The following is a 22,641-nucleotide window of genomic DNA, read 5'->3' as shown; positions in this document are numbered from 1 at the left end:
GGCTCAAAGCATTAGAAACCTGCAAAACCAAACGACCATACGTTTGCTCCTGGATAAGAAACATAGGCCTACAAAGCACCCAATTCAACAAAGGTAAAGAAGACAAGGCGACACCGGCCAGGACATCACACAGGTGTGTGTACAGCTAACGTGCTAGTAAGCCAAGGCTAAACAGATTGCTGGGTAGCCAAGGCTAAACAGATAGCTGGGTAGCCAAGGCTAAACAGATAGCTAGGTAGCCAAGGCTAAACAGATAGCTGGGTAGCCAAGGCTAAAAAGATTGCTGGGTAGCCAATGCTAAACAGATTGCTGGGTAGCCAAGGCTAAACAGATTGCTGGGTAGCCAAGGCTAAACAGATTGCTGGGTAGCCAAGGCTAAACAGATTGCTGGGTAGCCAAGGCTAAACAGAATGCTAGGTATTCAGGCCAAAGAGTTCAATCTTGGTTTCATCAGACCAGAGAATCTTGTTTCTCATGGTCTGAGAGTCTTTAGTTGCCTTTTGGCAAACTCCAAGTGGGCTGTCATGTGCCTTTTACTGAGAAGTGGTTTCTATCTGGCCACTCTACCATAAAGGCCTTCTGGAAGGTTCTCCCATCTCCACAGAGGACCTTTGAGCTCTAACAGAATGACCATCGGGTTCTTGGTCACCTCCATGACCGAGGGCCTTCTCCCCTGATTGCTCAGTTTGGCTGGGCAGCCAGCTCTAGGAAGAGTCTTGGTGGTTCCAATCTTCTTCCATTTCAGAATGATGGAGGCCACTGTGTTCTTGGGGACCTTCAGTGCTGCAGAAATGTTTTGGTAACCTTCCCCAGATCTGTGCCTCGACACAATCCTGTCTCTGAGCTCTACAGACAATTCCTTCGAACTCGTGGCTTAGTTTTTGCTCTGACATGTTTTGTCAACTGTGGGACCTGATATAGACAGGTGTATGCCTTTCCAAATCATGTCCAATCAATTTAGTTTACCACAGGTGGACTCCAATCAAGTTGTAGAAACATCTCAAGGATGATCAATAGAAACAGGATGCATCTGAGCTCAATTTCAAGTCTCATAGCAAAGAGTATGAATACTTATGTAAATAAGGTATTTTAGTTTTTTTTGGGTAAAACATTTGAAAAAAATTCTAAAAACCTGTTTTCGCTTTGTCATTATGGGGTATTTAATCCATTTTAGAATGAGGCTGTAATGTAACAAAATGTGGAAAAAGGGAAGGGGTCTGAATATTTTATCAATCCACTCAAGGGACCGCCCAAACACGCCATCCACTCCATACCAAGTACGCACTCCCACTCGTCTTCACTGGCAGAAAAAAAGCCACTTCCGTAGGGCAGGAGACAAGAGAGGCCCTGGCCCGAGCTCTCAACTCCACACTGATGACTCCTTTTAATGCATCTAATTCATGTGAGCTGAATGCTTGGTCAGTAAAAACACAACTTTACATCCATCTGTGTGTAGAAGACAGATAATGATGCTTCAAGCCTGTGTTGGGACTGGGAGATGTGCGCCTGCTAGCTATAGCATTTGGCATTGATTGCTGGCCTGCGGCTAAGTGCATGGTAGTATGACACAAATGGGGATTGGGGAAGGGTCCCAGCAGTGATAGAGACAGAAACATTTCCTCATTAATACTCTGTTGCTAGCTTTAACTAGCAGGTTCATATATGTTCATATATGTTAGAACGTAACATCTTTGGAAAGGAAACATGTCTGTCTGGATGACCTGAACTCATCCCATATAACATTAACAATGACGGTGTCAAAGCACATTCCCAGATACAAAGTTCACAAAAATCACCTGAACAACTCCCATACATGAGTCCAGGAAGATGGTTCCTTTGGATTCTTTGGAGATCTTCTCATCCTTGTAGAAGTTCAGGTTGTAAGAGCCGTCACCCAGCTGGGTTAGGTGGAAATACCTCCTCTTGAAAGACTGGAAAGTACAGTAAAACAATAACAATCCCATTTCTATTATTAGAGAACAAGAGGCACAATTTGGGCCCAGATAATTGCCCCAGCATGGTTAGGAGGAAGTCAACACAAAACAAAATCCATCACTTTGTCTGATAAATGGTGTTGATGAAAATCTAGCTTCATCCTTCTGTTACTGGAGACACGAGAACGGACTATTGCTCATCCCGATATACATCTGGTACACTGTGTAAAAACCATTCCTCACAGAGATAGCTAGTGTCATCATCATCGCTCACCCTCATGGTGACGCTGATGGCACTGTTCATGTTGCCTTTGTACAGCCAGCCATGCTTGGTGATCCCTCCTTTCTGGGAACCTAGGGAGGTTGTGTCCTGGAAGAGACATGGGAATGGGCTCAGACACACTCAAGGCAAACACACATACAGTACACAATGACATACACTGCACCACATCAACACATTACTCTGCTCCCTCTCTGCCACACTGTGCAACGCCCCTTGATCCTGTGGCTGATAGAAATGTCAGTATAGGAGACATGGAGGATGAGATGAGAAAAACCTCCGTTTGATGTACACTCATAGAAAAAAGGGTTCCAAAAGGGTTCTTCGCCTGTCCCCATAGGATAACCCTTTTTGGTTCCAAGTAGAACCTTTTGTGGTTCCAGATAGAACACTTTTAGGTTCCATGTAAAACCCTATGTGGAAAGGAACCAAAAAGGGTCCTTCAAAGGGTTCTACTATGGGTATGGCTGAAGAACCCTTTTAGGTTCAAGATAGCACATTTTTTTCTAAGAGTGTAGGTCTATTTCATTCCAGACAAGCAGCCAGCATATCCAATAAACCTCCACTATGAACCCATATAAACAGCCCCTCTCCGTGGCTTCTGCACTGAGACCATATCAGCCCAGTTCTTAGGTATATACCATGAACGCATCCAATCCATTGGCAAAGGGCACATATGACGAAAACACATGGCTACCATCTCTATTCCACGAAGACTTCCATAGGCATAATGATCTGTGTAAATAAGTCAATTAGGAGAGTAGTTAGGGTAGAGGTGACAGGGCACCAGCGTTTTACCCCTGGCCTGGTCTCCATCAGGTCCTCATGATCAGAACACATGCCCAGAGTGTTTAAGCCTCTTCTCTTTGACAGAATACAAAGTTAAAATCCAATGTTCCAGATACTTCTAGAAACTGACAGTAATGAAATGGGTTTTCAAGATGACTTTGCATGACATGATTCCTATTCTCTTTCTCATCCAATAAAATGTATTTAAAGGTGTTGGCAGAGCATTTCATCGACTCATCTGAGGAGGGTCTGGAAACGTTCAGGGCCTGCTTCCAGTCATCACCCTCTGGCCAGAAGACACCAGTCCCCGGAGGACCAGACATTTTTACTTGTGTTTACTTTCAGTGAACCACCAAGCTCCGCAAATGTTGCCTGGCAACACCCAAACAACCAGATGAATAAAACTGTTGCATCAATCAACCTTAGATGCAATACAGTGCAGAATAATTCCTTAATCATTTACACATTCGACCATAAACATTTTACCCTCCTCCTGCCTGTGGTAATGCTATTGTCTTTAAATACATGAACAGACATGGGGCTGGGGTGAGTGTGAGTGTGTGTGTGAGAGGATTTATTTGGGGATTTCAGGAGAAAAGGGTCACTTTCTTAACTATCATCTGCTCAGCCCACTTCCCTGCAAGAGACTGCTGAGGGGTCTATAGATGGGACACTCTCGGTTGCTGGGCCTGGGAACATTCTCTTACAGTGGTGTGGGAGAGAGGTCAGGTGAAGGGTGAGCTGGGAGGAGTCTTGTTATCAGATGTAGTGCCCCTCTCCTGTCAGACCTAATGTTCCTCTCCTGTCAGACCTAATGTTCCTCTCCTGTCAGATATAATGCCCCTCCCTTGTCAGATCTAATGCCCCTCCCCTGTAAGATCTAATGCCCCTCCCCTGTAAGATCTAATGCCCCTCCCCTGTCAGATCTAATGCCCCTCCCCTGTCAGATCTAATGCCCCTCCCCTGTCAGACCTAATGCCCCTCCCCTGTCAGATCTAATGCCCCTCCCCTGTCATATCTAATGCCCCTCCCCTGTCATATCTCATGCCCCTCCCCTGTCATATCTAATGCCCCTCCCCTGTCATATCTAATGCCCCTCCCCTGTCATATCTAATGCCCCTCCCCTGTTAGATCTAATGCCCCTCCCCTGTCAGATCTAATGCCCCTCCCCTGTCAGATCTGATGCCCCTCTCCTGTCAGATCTAATGCCCCTCTCCTGTCAGATCTAATGCCCCTCCCCTGTTTGATCTAATGCCCCTCCCCTGTCAGATCTAATGCCCCTCCTCTGTCAGATCTAATGCCCCTCCCCTGTCAGATCTAATGCCCCTCCCCTGTCAGATCTAATGCCCCTCCCCTGTCAGATCTAATGCCCCTCCCCTGTCAGATCTAATGCCCCTCCCCTGTCAGATCTAATGCCCCTCCCCTGTCAGATCTAATGCCCCTCCCCTGTCAGATCTAATGCCCCTCCCCTGTCAGATCTAATGCCCCTCTCCTGTCAGACCTAATGCCCCTCCCCTGTCAGATCTAATGCCCCTCCCCTGTCAAATCTAATGCCCCTCCCCTGTTAGATCTAATGCTCTTCCCCTGTCAGATCTAATGTTCACTGAGGCACAGAGTTTCTAAACCCAGAGACGCAACATCGCAAGACTTCCGGGAATGCTTGCGAAGCAGACCAAACAGACCAGGCAGACCAAGTAGACCAGGCAGACCAGGCAGACCAAGCAGACCATGCAGACCAAGCAGACCAGGCAGACCAAGCAGACCATGCAGACCAAGCAGACCAGGCAGACCAAGTAGACCATGCAGACCAGGCAGACCAAGCAGACCAAGCAGACCAAGCAGACCAGGCAGACCAGGCAGACCAAGCAGATGAGGCAGACCAAGCAGACGAGGCAGGGGTTTGGGGTTTGAGAAATCAATGAAATACGTGCATTTTTTTCCCTTTGCTGTTAACTTTCTCGAAATCTAAAAGCACCACAACATTATATCAAAAGAGTGCCTTTGAATTGATGGGCTGCACATGCACAGTTCAGCGCGGGACCCGAACACGATTACATGATCGAGGATTCCTATTGGAGAAGCAGTTTCTGCCTATCTTCATACTGTACTGTGTTTGACTGAGGGGTTCAGTGGTCAGGCCCTGACCTCTGGTGACCTGGGCTAGTCTCTCGGCTCAACAAACCATTTGTCTAAATCACAGACAAGTAAATAAGGTCTCGATAAATATTACTCTAAAGACCTGTAGGGGGCATTGTCTGACACGAAAGGAGACATAATTCACACGTATGTGACAGATACAAATGTCAACATGACTCTAGCAGTTTAAGAGAGGCAAGTATAACATCAGTGTTATCAAACAGCCTGAGACTGCCTCAGGTCATGCTCTGCAGAACACCGTCCCTCTGAGGGTTCTACAGGCATCAGTGATTCATGCTCTCTTCAGGGTTGGCTTGAACACAGGTGACTCCATAGCCTCCCTCGTGTGCAATGACTCCCTGTCTCACAAGCCATTTCAGACAACAAAGACTAATTTACACTGTTCACAGCAGAATCAGACATTTCTATGGTTCACAGGCCAAAGGGTTCTAGCTAAGGATTCACAGTTGTATAAATCAGGCAGTCACTAAATGTAAAATAATTAGCTCACAACAAAAAGGGCCAAACCCATGAGCTGTAAGGAGTGAGGAGCCTCGGACCATGAACACATGAACTTCTGCATGAGAAGAAAAATAGAAAAACCTGAGACCATTTGAGAGGTGGCCAGTGAACCAAAGTCCTGCAGCTAATTACCCTTTGTACTTTAGACACAACACGTGCTATTTAGACATAATATTAGCTATTTAAACATAATATTAGCTATTTAGACATAATATGTGCTATTTAAACATAATTTTAGCCATAACACATGCTATTTAAACACAACACATGCTATTTAGACACAACACATGCTATTTAAACATAATATTAGCTATTTAGACACAACACGTGCTATTTAGAGATAATATGTGCTATTTAGAGATTATATTAGCTATTTAGACACAACACATGCTATTTAGACACAACACATGCTATTTAGACATAATATTAGCTATTTAGAGATAATATTAGCTATTTAGACAACACGTGCTATTTAAACATAATATTAGCTATTTAGACACAACACATGCTATTTAGACACAACACATGCTATTTAGACACAACACATGCTATTTAGAGATTATATTAGCTATTTAGACACAACACATGCTATTTAGAGATAATATTAGCTATTTAGACACAACACATTGTATTTAGACATAATATTAGCTATTTAGACACAACACATAATAATAATATATGCCATTTAGCAGACGCTTTTATCCAAAGCGACTTGTGTGCATACATTCTACGTATGGGTGGTCCCGGGGATTGAACCCACTACCCTGGCGTTACAAGCGCCATGCTCTACCAACTGAGCTACAGAAGGACCACATGCTATTTAGACACAACACATGCTATTTAGAGATTATATTAGCTGTTAAGACACAACACATGCTATTTAGACACAACACATGCTATTTAGACATAATATTAGCTATTTAGACATAATATTAGCTATTTAGAGATTATATTAGCTATTTAGACACAACACATGCTATTTAGAGATTATATTAGCTATTTAGACACAACACATGCTATTTAGAGATTATATTAGCTATTTAGACACAACATTAGCTATTTAGACATAATATTAGCTATTTAGACACAACACATGCTATTTAAACATAATATTAGCTATTTAGACACAACACATGCTATTTAGACACAAAATGTATTATTTAGATATGTTGTTTAGGCACAATATGTGCTGTTGAGACACAGAAATCTTTCATCTTTTGCCGGAGACATTTGACTAATGTGATTGGACCAGGAAAGCCAAATCAGTTCTTGTCTGAATGAATAACTGAAATCGGATCTGATGCTCGTGAGACTCAGAAGGGGTGTTCTTCTAGGAAATACAGGTGTCTAGGAGTAAAGAGTCTAGATACCGTGGCCTTCTGGCAGTGTAGAAAGCTGCTGGACTGTCTTAGCGGAGCATGAAAATGTAATTCATTATTCTGTCTGTCTGTATGGAGGATTATTTGATTTTAAATGATTTGTACATGGAGCATGTGGGCTGAGGGTCAAGAGTTGAGGTAAAAACTTACGATCTGTGTGCTGATAGGAATGAACACAAGTGGCTTAGCTAAATAGTTTGTTATTTGTAACTTTCTACAGACATTCACTTACCTCATCTTTGTCAACATCTTCATCAACCTCAAAAACGTGGACAGCCAGTTTGTCTGGTCTGGACACTTTGCTGTAAAACACAAGGACGTGGATAAAGTGTGATTTGATCTTATCTATCAGAGGTCAGAGGTCATTCATTATCTATCAGAGGTCATTCATTGTTATAAGAAATTAAACCAAATGTAATGTAGAATACAAGTCCCACTTACATAGGAACCTTGAACTAATTAAACCCAAGAAAACCACTGTGAAAAGTAGTGTCATGCTACGTCATATTTAATTGTTTCAATTTCCCTCCCTGGACACTGAATGGTGACCAAAGGGATGTTGACATCAATGGTAAGTCTCAAGGTTGGGGCAGCTTCGTTTTATGTCCAAATTCCACCACGATGACACTGGAAACCATATTCCTGGAACTAATGAGACACTCTTAGAACCAGGGTTAGTTTCCACCCTGACTAAATCCCACTGCTCCAGGAATAACCTGAGTTTGGCTTGAACAGGAAGTCTCCATTGTTATTGCTGGTTAAAACATAAAACCTGCATTTCCTTGTAGGGTATCCCATGCCAAAATCTCCTCACCAATCAGCAACTAAGGCTGACAGAAGATTACAGACAGCCTGACACTGTCTGACACCTGTGTGTGTACGTGTCTCTGTGCGCGTGCATTTTAGTGTGAAATCTTGGCACAAAGAGGGTAGCTGTACTAACTTGCCCAGGAGGAAATCACCACTTGGTTACATGATATACAACACTGTACTGTCAAGACACCGTTCTGAACAACAGGCTTACTTTGGAAGCTGCCGAAAGTCCCCAGAGTAGTCCTCGTACTTGTAATTAACGACATGCCAGTCAGTGTTGTAGGTCTTGATGCACTACAATAAAGAGAGAGACAATCAACGGCTTTCATGTGTAAATCAAGACACAGTTTCAATATTTAGTCTAAAGAAACCAGAAACATTCATACAAGCAAACAACAAACAATGTGTGTTAACCGAACTGTCTTCTTCTTCCCTCTTCCCACGTAACACGAATGCAGATAGTTGGCAGAAAAGAGAAGTAGTAGATCAGCGCTCAGTAGTTCAGTGCTCAGTAGATCAGTAGTTCAGTAGATCAGCGCTCAGTAGTTCAGTGCTCAGTAGATCAGTAGTTCAGTAGATCAGCGCTCAGTAGTTCAGTGCTCAGTAGTTCAGTAGTTCAGTAGATCAGCGCTCAGAAGTTCAGTGTTCAGTAGATCAGTGCTCAGTAGTTCAGTGCTCAGTAGATCAGTGCCCAGTAGTTCAGTGCTCAGTAGTTCAGTAGATCAGTGCCCAGTAGTTCAGTGCTCAGTAGATCAGTGCCCAGTAGTTCAGTGCTCAGTAGTTCAGTAGATCAGTGCTCAGTAGATCAGTGCTCAGTAGATCAGTGCTCAGTAGATCAGTGCTCAGTAGATCAGTGCTCAGTAGATCAGTGCTCAGTAGATCAGTAGTTCAGTAGATCAGTGCTCAGTAGATCAGTGCTCAGTAGATCAGTAGTTCAGTAGATCAGTGCTCAGTAGTTCAGTAGATCAGTGCTCAGTAGATCAGTGCTCAGTAGTTCAGTAGATCAGTGCTCAGTAGATCAGTGCTCAGTAGATCAGTAGTTCAGTAGATCAGTGCTCAGTAGATCAGTGTTCAGTAGATCAGTGTTCAGTAGATCAGTGCTCAGTAGATCAGTGTTCAGTAGATCAGTGTTCAGTAGATCAGTGTTCAGTAGATCAGTGTTCAGTAGATCAGTGCTCAGTAGATCAGTGCTCAGTAGATCAGTGCCCAGTAGATCAGTGCTCAGTAGATCAGTGTTCAGTAGATCAGTGCCCAGTAGATCAGTGCCCAGTAGATCAGTGCTCAGTAGATCAGTGCTCAGTAGACCAAGATTAAGTCAAACTTTGAGATTTTGTCTCATCTCAAATCCTAGATATCAGCTTAGTTATTCCATGTTATGCTTTGAGACCTTTTTTGGTGATTGAAATGGTAGAGTTTTTTGGTTGAGTCAAATCTTGCAATGAGAAAAGGAAATGTTTTATGATGATAACAGTATGACAGAAATCTGAATTATGACCCATCCATAGTTATGTCTGGAACAGATATGTAGGCTGTGTGTGACATTGTATAGTTTGGTCCTTGACTAATCATGTTCTGTACTATGCATTATGTCATGTTTAATGTGGACCCCAGGAAGAGTAGCTGATGCTTTCGTCAGCGGCTAATGGGGATCTTACTAATAAGTATCTGTCACAGTTTTCTAATGGTGAAGGAGAGTCGGACCAAACTGCAGCGCGTATATTGTGATCCATGTTTATTTAAACAACGTAACACGAATCCAAAACACAAACTCTACAAAACAATAAACGTAGTGAAAACCGAAACAGCCTTAACTGGTGCAAACTAACACAGACTAAGGACATCAAGACACTCAGGACAATCACCCACAATACAACCAAAGAATATGGCTGCCTAAATATGGCTCCCAATCAGAGACAACGATAAACACCTGCCTCTGATTGAGAACCACTTCAGACAGCCATAGACTCTCCTAGAACACCCCACTAAGCTACAATCCCACTAAGCTACACACCACATACAAAAACCCATGTCACACCCTGGCCTTACCAAATACATAAAGAAAAACACAAAATACTTCGACCAGGGCGTGACAGTATCAAACATCAAAATAGTTCAGCTTTGTTAGGGGAGCCTGGCTCCTCCAGTAAGGAGGAGTTTATAGCCCAATACAAAGGTCGCTGTAACGTCTCCCATCTGCGTCACTCCAGAGCAGGTGTGTTTAAGGCGTGTGTTTGACACTTTACCCCAGACTTCTTGTGTCAGGGGAACTGTTGTGCACTCACCTTTGGTCTAATAATTTAGAACAGAATGGACAGTAAGCCTGATTATATTCTGATTTCAAGATCAATTTCAATACCACTTAGTTGCAGAAGGCATTTACCGGGCTTGGTACAGGGAGGTACACTACGGATAACAGGGCTCTGAGAGAATGAAGACCAGACGTTTTGAGAAGAACAATCCATTTACCTTGGAACTGGATTCCGTTTATCAGTTTTTTGGTCTCCTGGCCTGAACAGATGTTATTGAAGAGAATGAAAATACTCCTATTGGCTGGATGGCTTCCAGTAACGACCCATAATTCCTACAACCTGTCTGTACTGAACAATAAAACACCATTGTGTAACAAAGTATGTGCTAAGTGAAATAGAAGTTTGGTTCGGCTGGACACATTCAATAAACAACGGGGGAAATCATCACAGACCCTAAAGTCTGCGCGCCACAGTGTGTTTCCATATCTATTGATCTTGTACAGGCCGCCATCTACATAAATGAGTGGTCAGAAGCTGGCTGAAGACTGACTCTAATGTCTGTATTTAATATGGCTGCATGGTGAAAGTAATGGCACATCTCAATGCCAACATCTAACTGTAAATAAAACCACTGCTCTACCTGCACAAAGGTTCATTTCTGCAGGGTTATTGCACTCGTAGGATCCTACCTCTTGGACAAACAGACTCTGCGCCTCCTTCTCTGCATTCTCAGGCACTGTGGGGTAGACAGTTCTTCCTTGACGTCTCTGAGTCGAAATCTGTAGATGCAAAACAGTTTTATTTATTAAATCAAGTTCATGCCAGGCTCTGGTTAAATTATGAGACTGGATGAGCGTAGACTGATGCTCTGTGCCAACACAGATTCCTGACATGTTTTTTTTCTCAGTACTACAGTATGTGGACCTGGTTTACTAAATGCTCCGGGAAAATATTGTTTCATGCTAGAGAATGGTCTCAGGTCTGTGGAGGTTCTAGAGGGCAGAGAGGGAGGCAGGGCTAGAATGGGATGCTCCTCTCCTACACATTGTTGAGCTCCAGGCCAGGGCCAGGGAACCACATACAGACAGACACACCCAGGGCCTCAGCCTGGCTCTCAGCCCAGCCATGGGGCTCCCTCCCTCCCTGAGGAGCTGGGTCCGGATTCACAAAACATTCCTTACGAAAAAACATAAGAGGTTTCTTTAGGAAAAAAATAATTAGTTCATAAGATAGTTCGTAAATGCAATTCCTCTAAATATTCTTAGGAATTTGTAGTTTTCTTAGGAACTTCGTAAATATTTTTCTTTAGGAACTTCGTAAATAGCTTCTTTATGTGTCATTGACATTAGTGACATGCTTGAAACCAATAAATAAGCTTACGTGACAGGGATTATAGGATTTGGTTATGTCATTATTTTTCACACATTATAGCCATCAGATTAGCTATATCAAAACAAACGTGTAACGACATTATAGCCAACGACATTAACGTTAATGTCGTTGGCTATGTTGTTGGCTATAATGTCGTTACACGTTTGTTTTTTAGCTAGAAAACGTAGCTGCCTAACTTACCGGTTGCACAGTTCCTCTACCACCATCTCTCCTATCATGAACGACACCTCCTCCAGCTGGTCCACATGAATGGTCTCTACGCTCCCTTCTTCTTCTTGATGTCGGACCACTTCTTTTTTTCACAGCGTCACTGTCCCTTGCTATACCCCCGGCGGCAGAGACAGGAACCGCCACTCTCACCCATCCTCTCTGACTGGTCTCTGCAGTGACCCAGCACTTATTCAGTCTCCCCAAACAGCAACCTTTTCCTGTCTGCTCTTTCCTCCACCGTCACTTCAAGCTCTTGTTTGCTGATGGGTTTTTTGCTCTTTCCTTGGTTATCCATTTTTGTTTTGATATAATCTGATGCTATAATGTGTGAAAAATAATGACATAACCAAATCCTATCATCCCTGTCACGTAAGTGTATTTATTGGTTTCAAGCATGTCACTAATGTCAATGACACATAAAGAAGCTATTTACGAAGTTCCTAAAGAAAAATATTTACGAATTTCCTAAGAAAACTACGAATTCCTAAGAATATTTAGAGGAATTGCATTTACAAACTATCTTATGAACGAATTATTTTTTTCCTAAAGAAACCTCTTATGTTTTTTCGTAAAGGAATGTTTTGTGAATCCGGACCCAGCTCCTTCTAAACACAGCCAGTTAAGTTAGCCAATATCTTTTTTGCAAATTGATGACATAGCGGTAGCTATATAACACTCACATAATTTTGTAATGCATTGTTAATTACTAGCTAGCTAGATAATGAGTGATTAATTTGTTTTCTGGCTGTATTTAGCCAACTGTGTCTGTGGCGCAAGAAAACTTTCATGTTTACAAAATTATCCATTCGTCTCAAGACAAGGGTTTAACTGTCTTAAAGGTAAGTACATTTCCAAGAAGAAATCCTGAAACATTATTTTCAAGAATTCCATCTGTTCTTAACTTTTTTCTCAGGAAGAAACATCAAAAAACCTTAAGAACATTTCCAATAACTTTATTGAGGAATAGCAACTTTGCTTAACTTTCTTCATACGTCTATAATTAAGGAAAAAATTGCAGTTAAGAAGAAATTTCTTCTTAAGATGGTTTTGTGAATCCGGCCCCTGGACTTTTGCACACACTGTATATATGTTTCCTTCAGCTGGTGGTGGGTGTTGAGCTGACGGAATGACGTTACCCAGATACACCTAGTAGTATCTACAGTATCACCATAATATCACTAGAATAACTAGGAACTGAGTGCTTTCAACATGCCAGTCCTCACAGAAAACATCTTGACACGTTCAACCCTCATCAGCCATTCACAAGGCCTAAACTAAACAGAACCTACTCAGTAGGACTTTTAATTTTTTATTTAATTTTACCTTTATTTAACCAGGCAAGTCAGTTAAGAACATATTCTTATTTTCAATGACGGCCTGGGAACAGTGGGTTAACTGCCTGTTCAGGGGCAGAACGGCAGATTTGTACCTTGTCAGCTCGGGGGTTGGAACTCACAACCTTCCGGTTACTAGTCCAACGCTCTAACCACTAGGCTATGCTGTCTTACTGACTTCATTGTCAGTAAGACCGTTTTTCGCTAAGACAAGATACATTTTGTGAATTAATTACTGTACATGTGGGACTCCTTTTAGATATGAGTAATGTCTTGATATGCACGAGGATTTATGGAAGTCAACTACTGTTGGAGATCCCTGCTGTTGTTCTTCATTCTTAACAGCACATTTTCATCCCAGTTAGGAGCGTAGCCTAGTTTTGAGTTCCCATTGGAGACGTGTCTGACACGTCTCACTTAAAAGGAGATTCCCGCTGATAATAACTGTTCAACAGAGTGTTTTGTACCCCTATCCCCTCTAGATGTTTACTCCATGGTGATTCCTTAAGCAGAAACGTTTCAACTTAACATCTTTAAAGTAGGGGATATAAAAATAAAGCACCACTACAGAGGAGGCAGCAGAGCACAGTTACCCCACATGGGTGAGAGAGAAACAAACTACAGCAAATCATTTTTTCACTAGGCAAATTCTTATTTTTAATGACAGCCTAGAAACAGTAGGTTAACTGCCTTGTTCAGGCGCAGAACAACAGATTTTTTACCTTGTCAGCTCTGTGATTTTGATCTTGCAACCTTTCAGATTACTAGTCCAACACTCTAACCACTAGGCTAACTGCAAGAACAACAAACATTAACTTCCTCACCTAACTCAAATCCTTTTAAAGCCAAACTGGTCATAGTTCAAAGGAGAACCGTGACAGAGATGTGTCTGTGGTCCCTGACTTACGTTAAGCATACAGTATTTTCAAGATCAGGGCAATGGGACAGTGGTGAGGTAAGCAATTCAACACAGCTGTAGATGTCCTGTTCATGCAGCTTTTGCTGAGCAACTTAACCAATAGGTCTGCTTTCGTCATTATCTCTGAACGCCAGCAGATACATTTTCAGTATTTCTCCAGCATGCAAGACAAAGTAGCTCTCCAATTAAACTTAAATTGAGTCACAGACTGTGAAATGAGACACAAAAGCCAGAGCAGGCCAGTACAGACGTCATTTTCTATTCGCAAAGCCCAAACAAAGAATGGAAAATAATAAATAAATAATATAAATAGATAATCAATACTAGACCAAACCTCACCCCAAGGCTAATCAATACTAGACCAAACCTCACCCCAAGGCTAATCAATACTAGACCAAACCTCATCCCAAGGCTAATCAATACTAGACCAAACCTCACCCCAAGGCTAATCAATACTAGACCAAACCTCACCTCAAAGGCTAATCAATACTAGACCAAACCTCACCTAGATCACAAAAGCTAATCAATACTAGACCAAACCTCACCCCAAGGCTAATCAATACTAGACCAAACCTCACCCCAAGGCTAATCAATACTAGACCAAACCTCACCCCAAGGCTAATCAATACTAGACCAAACCTCACCTAAAGGCTAATCAATACTAGACCAAACCTCACCCCAAGGCTAATCAATACTAGACCAAACCTCACCTCCAAGGCTAATCAATACTAGACCAAACCTCACCCCAAGGCTAATCAATACTAGACCAAACCTCACCCCAAGGCTAATCAATACTAGACCAAACCTCATCCCAAGGCTAATCAATACTAGACCAAACCTCACCCCAAGGCTAATCAATACTAGACCAAACCTCACCCCAAGGCTAATCAATACTAGACCAAACCTCACCTAAAGGCTAATCAATACTAGACCAAACCTCACCTAAAGGCTAATCAATACTAGACCAAACCTCACCCCAAGGCTAATCAATACTAGACCAAACCTCACCCCAAGGCTAATCAATGCTACACCAAACCTCACCCCAAGGCTAATCAATACTAGACCAAACCTCACCTAAAGGCTAATCAATACTAGACCAAACCTCACCCCAAGGCTAATCAATACTAGACCAAACCTCACCTCAATACTAGACCAAACCTCACCCCAAGGCTAATCAATACTAGACCAAACCTCACCTCAAGGCTAATCAATACTAGACCAAACCTCACCTCAAGGCTAATCAATACTAGACCAAACCTCACCCCAAGGCTAATCAATACTAGACCAAGCCTCACCCCAAGGCTACTCAATACTAGACCAAACCTCACCTCAAGGCTAATCAATACTAGACCAAACCTCACCCCAAGGTGCAGTACCACTAAAAGAAAGAGAACAGTTCTATCTCATATTTTCTTGCCGAAATGATTTCTTTGTGAATCAGTGGGATATTATTATGCACTGTACAGGTTAGGTCATAGAGCCTAATGACGGGTCCAGATGTCCTTTCAGGTAACTAACCTAACGTACAGGAGTGCAGGGCTCCAGTTACAAACAGTGACTTTAATGTGATGTTAGCTAATAGTTAGCTACCGCTGAGCATTGCATTCCTGCTGAGTCAGCCTGGTGCTAGTAAAGCCTAGCCCTGTGCTGCCTGCCAAAAATACAATTAATAAATTATGGGATGAGTGAGGTTGCCTCACAATTTTACCATAGAGAGTCACCAAATCAGTTTTAACATTGCTGGCGTAATGTACTGTACCAAATGTTTCATTGTTTTTTCGTGACAATACCTCAGAAACAAAGCTGTCACAACCACGCTCATGAATAAGTGCATTTGTGTCATCAGTAGAGGACTAGATCTGATTCAGGGATGGACTACGTCATTAGAATTTCCATTTGGTTAGGCGACAATCACCATAAGCACTCAATCTTGCACGACAACTGCAATGAGGACCATATTAAGGTCCTATTTGTGAGACAGAGTTCCCTCCTCCACTTCCTCTCCCCGGCCCCAGGTTTCCTGCTTGGAGTTGGTAATCTCTCCATGATCTAACCAGCAGAAACAAATGGACGAGTAGGCTGGAGGAGGCCAGAGGGAGTCAGGGAAGTGGACAAGAGGAAGCACAGGGGATATTAGTCTCTATGGAGCACAGTGGAGATCTCTAGTGTAAAGACCAGCATGAGATCCAGCTACACCCAGCATGGAGCAACTAACACGTCGTCCATCACAACACTTTGCTGAACGTCCTGGGGTCAACCACTGATGATACATATTGTAGGTCTGCTACTACAGAGGAATCTCCCATATGTACTTCTCCGGAAATTACTATTACACTTGTCCTTATCTCCTGTTCCCCTCAGGTCTCTCTCTGAACCCTAATACTTGAAGACATACGAAGAGTTGTATTAGAAACATCCTGCCATGCTGAAGTGGCTCCAATAGGGAGAAATAGCAAGAGGGGGAATAGAAAGATGAGGACGAGGAAGAGGATGAATAGAAAGAGGAAAAGGATGAAGAGAAGAGGATGACTAGGAAGAGGAGGAAGAGGATGATTAGGAAGTGGAAGGTGAGGATGATGAGGAAGAGGAGGACAATAAAGAGGAGGAAGAAGATGAATAAGAAGAGGATGAATAGGAAGAGGAAGCGGATGAATAGGAAGATGAGGAAGAGGAGGAATAGGGAGAGGATGGAGAGGAAGAGGAGGAATAGGATGGAGAGGAAGATGAGGAAGAGGAGGAAGCAGAAGATGAGGATGAAGAGTATGAATAGGAAGATGAGGAAGAGGAAGATGAGGAATAGGAGGAAGCGGATGAATAGGAAGATGAGGAAGTGGATGAAGAGGAGGAATAGGGAGAGGAAGAGGAGGAATAGGAAGATTAGGATGAGGAAGAGGATGGAGAGGAAGAGGAGGAATAGGAAGAGGAGGAATAGGAATAGTAGTAATCCCAAAGAAATTCCCTAAGAGGACACGTTGACTAAACCTGGAGGAACCAGTGGTTGCCAGCAAAAAGATTTACACACCAGACAAGAACAGCCCACAGACTAGCAGTGTGATCAGATGGACTGGGTTTATAGGCTCCTATCACTTCACAGTTATCAGTGTCTGGGAGTTTAATAGCACTGAATCCCCCCTATACCTGGCTATAATACTGAATGACTCCTTTACCTGCCTATAATACTGAATGACTCCTTTACCTGCCTATAATACGGAATGCACACAATTTAAAGGTCTTGACATACTACCGGATAAAACGCTCAAATAAAGAAGAATAAAGGTTCAGAGAGTCATCTGCCCTAAACAAATGTTGGGGCTCAGTCACGATGTCTTCAGATGTTATCACCTGTCACTCCCTTCACAACACACCGCTTGTAGTAGGACTCGTATGTCATGGCCAGAGCAGAGTTCCACTGTTGACTGAGAAATTGGATAGCTGTAACGGTTTTCTTGACTTGAAGGAGAGGCGGACCAAAGCACAGCATGGTTATTTTGATTCATGTTTAATAAAGCACTTTACATGAACAAACTAACAAAACCAAGAACCGTGAAAACCCAAAACAGTCCTATCTGGTGCAAACACAGAGACAGGAACAATCACCCACAAGCACACAGTGAAACCCAGGCTACCTAAGTATGATTCTCAATCAGAGGCAACTGATGACACCTGCGAGAACCATACTAGGCCGAAACATAGAAATACCCAAATCATAGAAAAACAAACATAGACTGCCCACCCCAACTCACGCCCTGACCATACTAAATAATGACAAAACAAAGGAAATAAAGGTCAGAACGTGACAATAGCTTGATAGTCCATGAGTAAGCGCCAGTAAGTATCCTTATTTTTTGGCCATAAAGCAACAAAAATAAAACTGTTAACCCGCTGAATAAATCTAGGAAATCAAGCCTTTCCTTTCAAATGTTTATTTTTCAACATAGCTATATCCTAAGGAAAATATCTAAAAAACCATTACGGCTTCTGGAAAAAAAGGAACCTTCTCAATAGACGAGAGAGAGAAAACATATCCGTTGGATCGTGAGACAGTGAGGAAGGGTCATGTTTTGCTGATACAGGATGCCATTCCTGTCACTGTTAAAGAGCATCTTCCAAAGAGGTCTCACTTCCTGAAGCGCTTCTGCCAGGCCAGATTCCCATTTCACAATGTGTCGTGTAGCGATGGAAAGTTTGAGAGGGTGACATGGGCTAAGTCCTGCTGAATGGGCCTAGAGATAGGGCCTAGCCCTTCCTTACACTATCTCAACAAAACAGACGACCCCTGACCTCTAAAGTGTGAAGCAGGGATGTGAACGTAAGGTTAGCCTCTGTGAATGACCTCACCGTACTCTCGTAACATGGGCCTGGCTGGGCCACACTGAAATAGCATGAAATCACAATAAACACGACAACCAAAACATGCACGTGGGAGGCAGACAGGATTGATGGGATGATGGCTGGATGATGACACTATGCACCAGTGGCAGGATGGGACAGCGGCTTCGGGAAGTCGAAAGGAGGTGGAGTGTGTTTGTTCATACATAACAACTGGTGTGCTGCTTCAAGTGTGAAGGAAATCTCGTGCGTTTGTTCACCTGATACAGAACACCTCATGGTGAGCTGCAGACCCTTTAATCTACCAAGAGAGTTCTCATCCATAATTGTCACGACTGTCTTCATCCCTCCATAAGCCAACACCACTCTGGCACTCAACGAACTGTATGGGGTCATAAACAAACAACCTCCCACCTGGACAAGAGGGGAAATAACTATGTGTGAATTCTGTTCATAGACTACAGTTCAGCGTTCAACACGATAGGCCTCTCCAAGCTCATCACCAAGCTATGGCCCCTGGGACTGAACCTCTGCCTACATATATACATATCTACCTCAAATACCTTGTACCCCTGTACATTGATCTGGTACTGGTACTCCCTGTATATAGCTCTACATTGATCTGGTACTGGTACTCCCTGTATATAGCTCTACATTGATCTGGTACTGGTACTCCCTGTATATAGCTCTACATGGATATGGTACTGGTACTCCCTGTATACAGCTCCACATTGATCTGGTACTGGTACACCCTGTATGTAACTCTACAATGATCTGGTACTGGTACTCCCTGTATATAGCTCCACATTGATCTGGTACTGGTACTCCCTGTATGTAACTCTACAATGATCTGGTACTGGTACTCCCTGTATATAGCTCTACATTGATCTGGTACTGGTACTCCCTGTATATAGCTCTACATGGATATGGTACTGGTACTCCCTGTATACAGCTCCACATTGATCTGGTACTGGTACACCCTGTATGTAACTCTACAATGATCTGGTACTGGTACTCCCTGTATATAGCTCCACATTGATCTGGTACTGGTACTCCCTGTATGTAACTCTACAATGATCTGGTACTGGTACTCCCTGTATATAGCTCCACATTGATCTGGTACTGGTACTCCCTGTATATAGCTCCACATTGATCTGGTACTGGTACTCCCTGTATATAGCTCCACATTGATCTGGTACTGGTACTCCCTGTATGTAACTCTACAATGATCTGGTACTGGTACTCCCTGTATATAGCTCCACATTGATCTGGTACTGGTACTCCCTGTATATAGCTCCACATTGATCTGGTACTGGTACTCCCTGTATATAGCTACATTGATCACATTGATCTGGTACTGGTACTCCCTGTATATAGCTCCACATTGATCTGGTACTGGTACTCCCTGTATATAGCTCCACATTGATCTGGTACTGGTAGCTCCCTGTATGGTAGCTCCACATTGATCTGGTACTGGTACTCCCTGTATATAGCTCCACATTGATCTGGTACTGGTACTCCCTGTATATAGCTCCACATTGATCTGGTACTGGTACTCCCTGTATATAGCTCCACATTGATCTGGTACTGGTACTCCCTGTATGTAACTCTACAATGATCTGGTACTGGTACTCCCTGTATATAACTCTACAATTATCTGGTAATGGTACTCCCTGTATACAGCTCCACATTGATCTGGTACTGGTACTCCCTGTATGTAACTCTACAATGATCTGGTACTGGTACTCCCTGTATATAGCAGCACATGTTACCATTTTATTTTCAAACTGCATCGTTGGGAAGGGCTCGTAAGCAAGCGTTTCTGGGAAAAGTCTACACCTGTTGTATTCAGCGCATGTCACAAATATAATTTTATTTTATTTGATGTTGATAGATCACATTAAGTTGATAGCAATTATCCAAAATGGTGCACTATAATGGAAACTATCAAGATCTTATCAACATTGACATATTGTTTACCTTCAGCAATAAATGATATCCATCCTTACCTCACTGACTACTTATTCTGTAGCAGACTAGTCTAATGGTGTTCTCTTCTGTCTGGTAATCTCTGAGCTCTGCTCAAGAACAGAGGAATATCAAATCAAATCTGATTTGTCACATGCGCCGACGACAACAGACCTTACAGTGAAATGCTTACTTACAAGCTCTTAACCAACAACGCAGTTAAAAAGAAATAGTTCAGAAAATATTTAAGAAATAAACTAAAGTAGAAAATAAACAATAAATAAGTAACACAATAAAATAACAATAACGAGGCTATATACAGGGTGTAACGGCTCTCTTCTATCTCCTCCTCTGGCGAAGAGGTGGATCAAGGATCGGACCAAAATGCAGCGTGATGATGATTCATAGTATATTTTAATAAAGGAAAAACTATACATGCAGAAACTACAAAAATAATGGAATGAATTAATGAAAACCGAAACAGCCCTATCTGGTGCAAACACAAAGACAGGAACAATCACCCACGAAACACTCAAAGAATATGGCTGCCTAAATATAGTTCCCAATCAGAGATAACGAAAATCACCTGCCTCTGATTAAGAACCGCCTCAAGGCAACCATAGACTTTCCTAGACAACCCTACTCAGCCACAATCCCAATACCTACTAAAACCCCAATACAAAAACACACCACAAAATAAACCCATGTCACACCCTGGCCTGACCAAATAAATGAAGGCAAACATACATACATCGACCAGGGCGTGACACAGGGGGTACCGGTACCCAGTCAATGTGCGGGGGTACAGGTTAGTCGAGGTAATTGAGGTAATATGTACAAATAGGTATGGGTAAAATGATTATGCATAGATAATAAACAGCGAGTAGCAGCAGTGTAAAAACAAAGGCGAGGGGGGGAATGTAAATAGTCTGGGTGGCCATTTGATGAATTGTTCAGCAGTCTTATGGCTTGGGGGTAGAAGCTGTTATGGAGACTTTTGGACCTGGACTTGGCTCCGGTACCGCTAGGACGCCATGCGGGACACACTAATGGTATCTGAGCCTGGTTCTGGTGCCATGTCAGAAGGCCAGAGGTGACTCACCTGGAAGTCCTCCTGGGGGAACTGCAGCATGTCCCGGAGGACATCACTGAGAATCTGGGTCTTCCTCTGGACAAGAACAGTCTCATAGTCCAGGGGTTCGATAACTTTGGGCTTCACCTGGGGAACACATAGACACAACATGCTGTTAATATACAGGTATTTATTTACACAGAGAACATGCTGTTTTCAAAGCCGACCAGAGGAGTGCTTTGAAAAGGTGGATATCTCTTTTAGGGTTGACTTTCTCAACTCTAACACACAACAGAAAGATGGCGGAGTCTCACTGTGGACTTCAAAGGGAGAGAGCTAAGAAGTGAACTTGGGCCCTGGTCAAAAGTAATACATTTTGGGACGCAGTCAGTATTGTAAGTTGAGCTCAGAGAATCTGTAGCTGCTGGGGCCCTTCTCACACATGCTATCTGTTAGTGACAACCCTATGAGGGCTGCAGCCTGCAGCCGCTCACAGAGAACACATCCGCCTTCACTAGCTCCCCGATGGAAGGCAGGATCATTATGACATCACCCTCTGACAGCTAACACACAGCTCTGATGGAAGTCTGAAACATTATGACATCATGTCACTCTCTGACAGCTAACACACAGTGCTGATGGAAGGCAGAAACATTATGACATCATGTCACTCACTCTCTGACAGCTAACACACAGTTCTGATGGAAGGCAGAAACATTATTACATCATGTCACTCTCTGACAGCTAACACACACACAGCTCTGATGGAAGGCAGAACCATTATGACATCACTCTCTGACAGCTAACACACATCTCTGATACATTATGACATCATGTCACTCTCTGACAGCTAACACACAGCTCTGATAGAAGGCAGAAACATTATGACATCACTCTCTGACAGCTAACACACAGCTCTGATGGAAGGCAGGATCATTATGACATCACTCTCTGACAGCTAACACACAGCTCTGATGGAAGGTAGAAACATTATGACATCACTCTCTGACAGCTAACACACAGCTCTGATGGAAGGCAGAAACATTATGACATCACCTTCTGACAGCTAACACACAGCTCTGATGGAAGGCAGGATCATTATGACATCACTCTCTGACAGCTAACACACATCTCTGATGGAAGACAGAAACATTATGACATCATGTCACTCACTCTCTGACAGCTAACACACAGCTCTGATAGAAGGCAGAAACATTATGACATCACTCTCTGACAGCTAACACACAGCTCTGATGGAAGGCAGAAACATTATGACATCACTCTCTGACAGCTAACACACAGCTCTGATGGAAGG

General features: G+C 42.9%; 1 protein-coding gene across 14 annotated transcripts in view; it reads right to left on the bottom strand.

Moving 5' to 3' along the window:
* The window catches only part of LOC118386441 (dedicator of cytokinesis protein 9-like), a 195,835-nt gene that overhangs the window by 79,509 nt on the left and 93,685 nt on the right, over positions 1-22,641 (bottom strand). For all 14 annotated transcript variants that reach the window (XR_008140215.1, XM_052523007.1, XM_052523015.1 and 11 more), the window contains exons 2-7: positions 21,357-21,473; positions 10,792-10,881; positions 8,065-8,147; positions 7,273-7,342; positions 2,209-2,304; positions 1,797-1,931 (exon numbers count right to left, since the gene is read on the bottom strand). Coding sequence is in view for 13 of the 14 variants with exons in the window: in XM_052523007.1 (XP_052378967.1) it covers positions 1,797-1,931; positions 2,209-2,304; positions 7,273-7,342; positions 8,065-8,147; positions 10,792-10,881; positions 21,357-21,473 (591 nt within the window). In the remaining variant the exon portion in view is untranslated. The remainder of the gene's footprint in view (positions 1-1,796; positions 1,932-2,208; positions 2,305-7,272; positions 7,343-8,064; positions 8,148-10,791; positions 10,882-21,356; positions 21,474-22,641) is intronic.

This window comes from Oncorhynchus keta, chromosome 7, assembly GCF_023373465.1.
Source record: "Oncorhynchus keta strain PuntledgeMale-10-30-2019 chromosome 7, Oket_V2, whole genome shotgun sequence".
In the NCBI taxonomy this organism is placed as follows: domain Eukaryota; kingdom Metazoa; phylum Chordata; class Actinopteri; order Salmoniformes; family Salmonidae; genus Oncorhynchus; species Oncorhynchus keta.
This window is presented reverse-complemented; position numbering and strand designations above follow the sequence as displayed.